Source organism: Chelonoidis abingdonii, chromosome 1, assembly GCF_003597395.2.
Source record: "Chelonoidis abingdonii isolate Lonesome George chromosome 1, CheloAbing_2.0, whole genome shotgun sequence".
NCBI classification, from domain to species: domain Eukaryota; kingdom Metazoa; phylum Chordata; order Testudines; family Testudinidae; genus Chelonoidis; species Chelonoidis abingdonii.
The window spans coordinates 347,135,557-347,144,575 of NC_133769.1; the positions used below are offsets into that span (position 1 = coordinate 347,135,557).

At 43.7% G+C, this 9,019-nt stretch overlaps 1 protein-coding gene across 3 annotated transcripts in view; it reads right to left on the reverse strand.

The window, feature by feature from the left end:
• Positions 1 to 9,019, reverse strand: part of C1H11orf54 (chromosome 1 C11orf54 homolog) — a 28,284-nt gene that overhangs the window by 16,834 nt on the left and 2,431 nt on the right. For all 3 annotated transcript variants that reach the window (XM_075061733.1, XM_032776619.2, XM_075061732.1), the window contains one exon: positions 3,383 to 3,530. In XM_075061733.1, the coding sequence (XP_074917834.1) occupies positions 3,383 to 3,440 (58 nt within the window). In that variant the 5' untranslated portion in view covers positions 3,441 to 3,530. Of the gene's footprint in view, positions 1 to 3,382; positions 3,531 to 9,019 lie in introns of those variants that run through there.

Consider the following 9,019-nt stretch of genomic DNA (forward strand, 5'->3'; position numbering starts at 1 on the left):
AAACATTCCCTCCCCTGAGCTTTGAAAAATCCGGTTTCCTGATTGGTCCTCTGGTCAGGTGTTTGGTTCTCTTTGTTAACCCTTTACAGGTGAAAGAAACATTAACCCTTAGCTATCTATTTATAACAGATGGCAGGAGAGAGATCACTTGATCGTTGCCTGTTAGGTTCACTCCCTCTGGGACACCTGGCATAGGCCAGTGTCGGTAGACAGGATACTGGGCTGGATGGACCTTTGGTCTGACCCAGTACAGCCGTTCTTATGTTCTTACTAAGCACGTGAGCAATTCCATTAATTTAAATAAGGACAGTCACAAGCTCAAAGTAATGCATATGTTAATTACCTCAATGAATCAGGGCCTCAGAGAGGAATAAATCCTTCTCTGCTATCCTGTCATATTGCTGAAGGACAGAAGGTTTCATTTTTTCTTTTTACAATACACACACACACACCACACACACACGAGGTTTTCAGAAAGAGGCCTAAAACTACACTCCTAAAGAAATCCACATTTAGGCACAAATGCCTGATTTTCAGAAGTGCCACACACCCAACAGATAGCATAGGATAACAATTTTCCCTCACTGTGACTTAAGCTGGATTCAAATTGGTGACTAGAGGGGGAAAAAAAGAGAAGGAACTTTTTTTGGTCAGATGTCTGAACAAGATACCCCTCCTATACAGAACAGAGGGAAGAAACATTGCTGAACAGCTCTTGATATAACATTTCATTTTGTTTTGTATCAACATTAGGTCCACTACATGCCAAAGTCAAACAAAGTAACTCAAAAACGAATTTCACATAGGAATAAACAATGGATTGTTCCACTGGAGCAAAAGTAGGGATGAATCTGACTTAGGGCATATCTACATGTATAACGCTGCTGCAGTGCATCTGGGGAAGACGCTCTATGCCAGAGGTGGGCAAACTATGGCTCACGGGCTGGGACTGTCTTGCCTGGCCCTTGAGCTCCCAGATTAGGAGGCTAGCCCTCAGCCCCTCCTGTGCTGTCCCCTCTCCTCCATAGCCTCAGCTCACCACGCCGCCAGCTCTCTGGCCCACCGCTCCTGCTGGGAAGCATGGCGGCATGGCTGGCTCCAGCATTGTAAGGGGGTAGGGAGCAGGGGGGTTGGAGTAAGGGCCAGGGGATCCCGAGAGTCAGTCAGGGGACAGTTGGATGGGGTGGAGGTTCTGGGGTGGGGGGCAAGCAGGGGGACGAGGAACAGGGGAGTTGGATAGGCGGGGGTGGGAGGTCCTGGAAGGCCTGTCAGGGGGTAGGGGTGTGGATAGGAGTCAAGGCAGTCAGGGAGCAAGGGGGTTGGATAGGGTCTGAACCATGCACCTCGAAGCTGAAGACTTAACTGAAAACAGGTTAAGAAGTGCTCCTGTCTGCAGCACTCAGACACACAGCTCCCAATGGGATCTAAACCCCAAAGGAATCCATGTTACTCTGTATAAAGCTTACATACATATATATAACTCATTAATTGTCCGCCCTCTATGTCAGTGATAGAGAGATACACACAGCTGTTTGCTCCCCCAGGTATTACTTACTTAGTCTGGGTTAATTAATATGCAAAAACTGATTTTATTAAGTATAAAAAGTAGGATTTAAGAGGTTCCAAGTAATAACAGGCAGAACAAAGTAAGTTACCAAGCAAAATAAAACAACACACGCAAATCTAAGCCTAATATATTTAAGAAACTGAAAACAGGTAAATCTCACCCTTAGAGGTATTCCAGTAAGCTTCTTTCACAGACTTGACTCCTTTCTTGTCTGGACCTAATCCTTTCCCCGGTACAGTCCTTGTTCCAGCTCAGGTGGTAGCTAGGTGATTTCTCATGACTGCAGCCTCTTTTGTTCTGTTCCACCCCCTTATATAGCTTTGACACAAGGCAGAAATCTTTTGTTTCTCTGGGTCCCCACCCCTCCTTCTAAATGGAAAAGTACCAGGTTTAAGATGTATTCCAGTACCAGGAGACATGGTCACATGTCCTAAGAGACCCCAAGCCTTCATTCTTCCCAGCCTGACTCAAAGGAAGGCTTGCAAGTAAACAGAACCATTTAGAATCAATTGTCCTAGTTGATGGGAACCATCAAGATTCCAAACCATCATTAATGGCCCACACTTTGCATAGTTACAATAGGAGTTTAGAGTAACACTTCATATTTCTAGCTTCAGATACAAGAACGATATATTCATACAAATAGGATGAAGACACTCAGATTATAAACTTTGTAATGATACTTTACAAGAGACCTTTTGCATAAAGCATATTCCAGTTACATCATATTTATACTCATCAGTGTATTTCCATAAACATATGGAGTGCAGTGTCACACATACCTGCCTGTCTTCTAGCCTGGTGGAGTTAAAGTGACTTGCTATAACGAGTCAGCAAAATTTACTTAGCAGCGTTATGTGAGGTTTTAGCTCCTGCTAGGTGAGTGGGTCAGTAAGGAGGCTCTGAAAGGATCTCCACTGAGTCATTCCCCAAAGATTGATGAGAGAGAAAATAAAAAGCAAGACAAAACTTTTGGTATGATGGCCCAATCAGGAAGGGGAAACTCTGCTTTTCACTCTACTTCTCCTGCTGCTGATGTAGGGACACATTCAGCCTCCTGATCCTATCATGGCTGCTCTCCAACCGAACCCTATTGCAACTCCTCACCCCTTTTGTTGGCAGCACTGGTTCAAGAGGTTGTGATCCTGGCACCACTCCAATCAGAACATGTAGTGGGTAAAAGTAGCACTCCCACTCAACCAGGGGATTCTTGCCAATATCCCAACCTTGCAATCTTTTAAAGCTGCAAAGTAATGTGGGATGTGAGTGGGATTAGCAAGAAACTACAGGTAGATTTTGGGTTTCAGTTGGAAGAAAAGCAACTGAGAACCATTGGGTATATGTCCAAAAATGTTCACTGTGGTGGCTATCCATCCATCTTATAACCTTTAGCCCAGTGGTTATGGAACTTGCCTCTCATGTAGGATATTAAGTATTTTTATAAAGTGGAACAGCTTCAACAGGAAAGATTATGAACAACCCACTCCAAAAACAGTCTGTAGTGTAGTGGTCAGGATACTTCCCCAGGCAGAAGGATGCAAGTTCAAGTCCCTGTTCCAGAGTAGGGATTCAATTATGGGGTCTCCCATTTCCCAAGCAAGTGTCCAATCATTGGGCTGAAGGTTATAAAAGGGATGGATGCACAGACACAGTTTGCTGTTAGAATAATTCAGATGGGAAAAACGTTATCAGGTCAAAGCCAACCTCCACCCAGCTCTATTTAGGACACAGGGGCAAAGAGCTGAATACAAAATTTGGTTTGTTGCAATAAGAAATGACAATAACTTCCATAACACTATAAATTGTATTACTTACCCCCAGAAAGTTCCTCTAGGCTTGGGACATGAAGAGCAAACTTTTCAACTTTGGCCATTTTCTATTTATTTCAGCAAACTGGACAACCGAATTATAAATTCTCTGCTGAAGAGATCAGAGTACACTTGGCACTGAGACTTACTGTGATCTGTGAATAAACAGAATGGTTTACTGATTAAAAAGGGCTTGCACAGCTGCATTCTACTTTTTTGATATGTAAGGTTTTTTTTTTCAATTTCATTTAAGAATACAAACTATAGTAGACTGAACTTTTTGCTTCAAGTGACAAATTGTGATGTATGTGCTCATAATGCTAATTTCCTTGCATGTTTTGGAATGAGAACATGCATAGAATGCAATTCTAGAAAGGATTCAGAGCACTGTATCCATAAGGACTTAGCCCCAAGTCTCCAACTCGGTCTGTGTAATCAAGCCCCTGAGTTCAAAGGACTCTGCACACATGCAGGTGTTTGGCCAGGTGGGCTTTAATTTGTTTTTCTATGAGAGCTGAGAGTCATGAGCTCAAAAAGGCAGTCTTCCACCTGCACCAAAGAAGTATAGTACTGGTTCACTTGGAGGCCCAATTTGAACTCTGGGCAGGTATGAAACCAAGACTTTCCCCTACAAAAGAGAAGTGGGGTTGCAGTATTTCTGTTGACGGAGAACAGCTGCAGAGATGGATGTACTTCTCTACAGTAGCCTGGTATGTAACAATTGTTTTGTTAGCAACTACCTGAAACACAGTTTTCAAAAAAGTTTATCGCTCACAGTTCACAAGTTCAAAGTAGCTATGGTTTAGTCTGTTCTACTAAAACATACAATCACGTGACTGGAGCAGGCCACCAGGAAGAACTAGTTGGAACCAGCTCATAAGTCAATGACACCAAATCATTAATTCTTTAGTCACATCTGCCTCATTGCCCATAAAAAGGAAACAAGTTCTAGATATCCATTCTGTGGGGCATGGAAAAAGTCTACTTGCCTACCCATCAATGAGGAAGAAGTTTTTCCAAGTGAGTACAAGGGCATTATGTGACATGTCATTCCATATTATTTATGAAAATATGCTTATGATATGAATGACATAACTGAGATACTTTTATGCAAGATGGCTTGCTTTTATAGAAGATATCACTGGAAAGGTTATGATTTACTGAATTTGATTATCTAATCTGTATCCCTGTATCATGTCTGTATCTGAAGTTAGGAATATTGACTATGTATCTGTATTTCAACTATGCTACTTTGAGTGACACCCACTGCTAACACTTCAGGTACAACAATGGATAAGCCAGACAGGGCAGACAGCCCATCAATGAGGAGAATGGACTGTGAAAAGTTGGCCTTCCTGTGGCCACTCCATACTGCCACTGATTCATGGACTTCGTGATACCAAACCAAAGTCATAGAATATCGGAGTTGGAGTGGACTTCAGGAGGTCATCTAGACCACCCCCCTGCTCAAAGCAGGACCAATCCCCAACTAAATCATCCCAGCTAGAACTTTGTCAAGCCTGATCTTAAAAACCTCTAAGAAAGGCAATTCCACCATCTCCCTAGGTAACCCATTCCAGGGCTTCACCACCCTTCTAGTGAAAAAGTATTTCGTAATATCCAACCTAAACCTCCCCCACTGCAACTTGAGACCATTACTCCTTGTTTAGTCAGGTAGTCTTGTCACCTGATACTAAAACATTACCTGGAACTTCTTGTAACTTTCCACTGTTAGGGAAGATGGGTCAAGTTTGGGAAACAAAGCATTGCCGCCTTATGTAAATGCTATTTAAGGGTAAGGAGGAAGGCAAATGGGACTCCTCCTCTCCATGGCTGTCTGCCCAAGAAGAAAGACTGCAAAAGCCACCTGAAGGGAAGGCAAAGGGGGACTCCAGACTGAGATGGGATCTAGTCTGAAAAGGAATATAACTGGAACTCTGAACCACAGAAACTTTTCAAACTGTCTGCAACAGTATCTAGAGACAGAAATACTGTTTGTAACCAATTTCTTTAGTGAAACTAGCTTTGTTTGCGTATTTGATTTCATTTCCTTAGTAATCTGGTTTGTTCGGTTTGTCACCCCTTTTACCACTTAATAAACAAAACAAAATTTATTAACTATAAAAGGCGGATTTTATTAAACCCAATTCTGTAACTTCTAACAGGGGGACAAGAAGTGTGCATATCTCCCTCCACATTGAGGGAGAGGGCAAATTTCATAAAACTTTTGGGTTTGTAATCCTTAAAAGGAGTGAGCACCAGAGTGTTGGAGCAAGTCCCTTAAGAGTCTTCCCAGAGCTGATCTGCAACTGGATGTGGACCTGCCTCTGTATGTGTGCTAGAGGACGCTTTAATAGCCTGGCTCAGCAAGATAGGTTAAAGGGGGTCCATGTTGGCAGAACAGGTAGACTCAGTGGTATCTCAGCACATCAGGTAGCTTCCTAAGGGGTATAACCCATCACACGTTAACCATCCACTTCTGTACGATGCAAGTTTTAATTAAAAAAACATGTTTCCAGTCTTTATGGTTACTAAAATTACTTTCAAAAATGAGCCCCCAGTTTTCCTGAGTCTGCAGACACACAGGGGAACACCAAAGATCAAGGAGTAGGGAGAAGAAGGTGAGCATACTTTATAGCAACAATTTCCCAAGTGAAAGGAGAAAGATGCTTACTAAGGGCTGATCCAAAGCTCAGTGAAGTCAATGAAAGACTCCCATTGACTTCACTAGGCTTTAGATCATGTGACTTTTCATCACAGAACAAGGAAACCAGAAGCAATCAGGACAGTGTTCCTCCACCACCCCTATGAAAAAACTGTATTCTTCACCCCAATAAAAGCAGCAAAAATAAAGTCAGTCACTTTTTTTAAACTCTCTCTTCCTGACCAATGCCTTCAGTAACCAAGCTGTTTAGGGGATGGCTAGCTGAGGGGGCACAACCCTTGGGAAGCTGGATGTGTCTGATTGACTGGGCTTCTGCTGAAAAACCAGTTGAAATGTTTTCCTCTCCTACGCTGCAGAAAACAACTAAGGAGGAGCTGTATCTTCTTCAGCTGGTGGATGATTCTTTTATCTTCTCAGGTTAGGAGCTGACAGCCCAATAATTATTAGAGTTGATAGGCAGAATAATACAAAGCCAGAAAGGCACTCAAAAGGTGAAAAAAACTATGTAGCTTGTGTTTGAGGTGGTGGTGGTGGGAAATCCAGTGGCGGAACGAAAAAGTATGAGGGGCTATTTAGTCACAGCAATTAACCAAGAAGATGACTTTTAGTAGCAACATTTTGAATGGATTTGAAAGAGAGCAAGATTGCATTTATCAAAAACAGAAAGGAGGATGTCGCAATAGTCAAGACACAAAGTGACGGGGCCTGGACAAGAGCTTTAGCGGTGTGGATTGACAGACTAGGCCAGATCTCAAAAATGTAGGATTTAGTGAGGGGTCAGAAGTACTACTGGGTGGCTAGAGAGATGGGAGACCTGTAGAAGGAGACAGCACATTTTGTACTGGAGGAAGTCAACATGGTCACAGCAGGACTTCTGTGAAGATGATGAGCTGGTGGAGAGCAGGAAAAGAAGAAACAGATGCTGGGGGGTCAGTCAGGGTCTGAGGTTGCTTGAATGGGTAAACTTTGCAAGGGGGGAGATGGTTGAACAAGTCAACAATGGTGGAACGTGTGGGTTGGAGAGAGTCAATGGTTGACACAATGGAGAAGAGGGAGAGGAGAAGAGGACTTAGGCTAGGTCTACACGAGGGGAGGAGGGGGTCAACTTAAGATACGCAACTTCAGCTATGCAAATAGCGTAGCTGAAGTCAGCATATCTTAGGTCAATTTACCTGGCAGTGAGGACAGTGGCAAGTTGACCACTGCTGCTCCCCCGTCAACTCCGTTTCCATCTCTCGCCGCGTTGGAGTTCCGGAGTCGACAGCAGAGCGATCGGGGATCAATTAGATAAATCAATCCCTGACAGATCGATCACTATCTGGCGGGTAGTGTAGATATGCCCTTAGAGAGGAGAACAGGTTGATGGACTGGAGGCGAGTAGTACTGAAGGAGACCAGGTAGTGGCTGGATAAGGAATTTTGTGTAGAATGAGCTGATCTGAAGCTGCCGGTCAAAGGAGGACATGAGGATAAGGAGACAGGAAGTTAAAGGATCAGGCAGGAATTTTATCTGTACAAATGTTCTCAATTATGCAGTTTCATCCTGCCTTCATAAGATCCCTGATAGAATAGAAACTTTGTTTTTGTTCCCTTGATTGATAAGTTTCTGTATGTTAGAGACAGTCTGTGTGTCAATGAGGAGAGATAGGGACACAAAAAAGATCCACTTCAGGGCAGCGATTCTCCAAAGCAAAATACAAAACTTTGAAATGTACAGTCCTGTTTAAATTTACTCACCTGCCTGATTGCAGGGTTTCTCCATATCTCAGCACAGTCATTGATGTGCTGCCAAATCTACAGCTGAAGGTGTGCAATGCTTCCCATCCCTGCACAGCTATGCCTGTTGACAGACAACTTTGCCAAGCAGTAATAGAATGCAGCTAATTATGTACTTGGCAGTACCACTACTGCCATTCAGAACTGTAAGGCTAGCAGAGAAAGGATCAAGAATCATGTCAATGTTATGCTATTGCTGCTTTTCCAAATGTATGAGCACCTTCCGAGTTCCAGGCATGGCCAGGCACAAGCCTGCCCACATCTGAAGACCCCACCCCAGCCTAAGGGGATGAGCTACTTAACCTGCCGCTCAAGCAAGTTCAGGGAACAACAAATGAAAAACAGGGAGAGAAGTGAGGTCATAGGCCAAAATCAGGGTTCTAGTAGACACTGAGCAGAGAACCCTGGAGAGCACCCACTGCTCCTCGAAGGTATATAGTGAGCTAGCATACGCAGCCCAGAGAAAATCTGTCCGAATCAGCGATCGAAGGGAGGAGCGGAAATAGGCCTCACAATCGCAGGGTGCCTCCCCTTCCAAAATCTTCCTGCTGGTATGATGAACAGTCACCTGGGCTAGTGCCAGAAGGAGGTTGATGAGGATGTCTCCTGACTTCATGGGACCATGGATGAGGGGTGCATAAATTAGGAGGAGTAGGGAAAAGTGCAGGCAGAACCTAAAGGGAAGGTTCTGGAGGAGCCGGAAAAGAGGCTGCAACCTGGCACTCTCTAGGTAGATGTGCACTGGGGTCTCTCACACTTCAGAAGGGGCAGGTAGCGGGGTGAACACCCCAGGTACGTGATCCAAATGTATCATCATCAGCAAAGGCAGGCTCTGTTATTATGGAATAGTGAAGAGGATAAAACAGAGGCTGGGGTTGGGGGGAGTAGTGGAAAATCACCCCTGTGGGAAGAGAAGCCTTGGGAAGAGATAAAATGTGAAGCTCTTACTTCATCAGAACAAGTCATAGGTTGCTCTAAAAGGTACAAGGTCCAGGGGCAACTATCCAGGGCTTGCCTACATAGTTTTTGTTCCTATTAACTATATCACTTTAGAAACCAATATAATTAAATTATTGTAAAGCCCTAGTTTGGATGCCTTTCCACCAATAAACACCTTCATGTTGGTATAGCTTATATCAGTAGTTAAATGGGTATAAAGTAAGAGTGTGTGTGTGTGTGTGTGTGTGTGTGTGTGTGTGTGTGT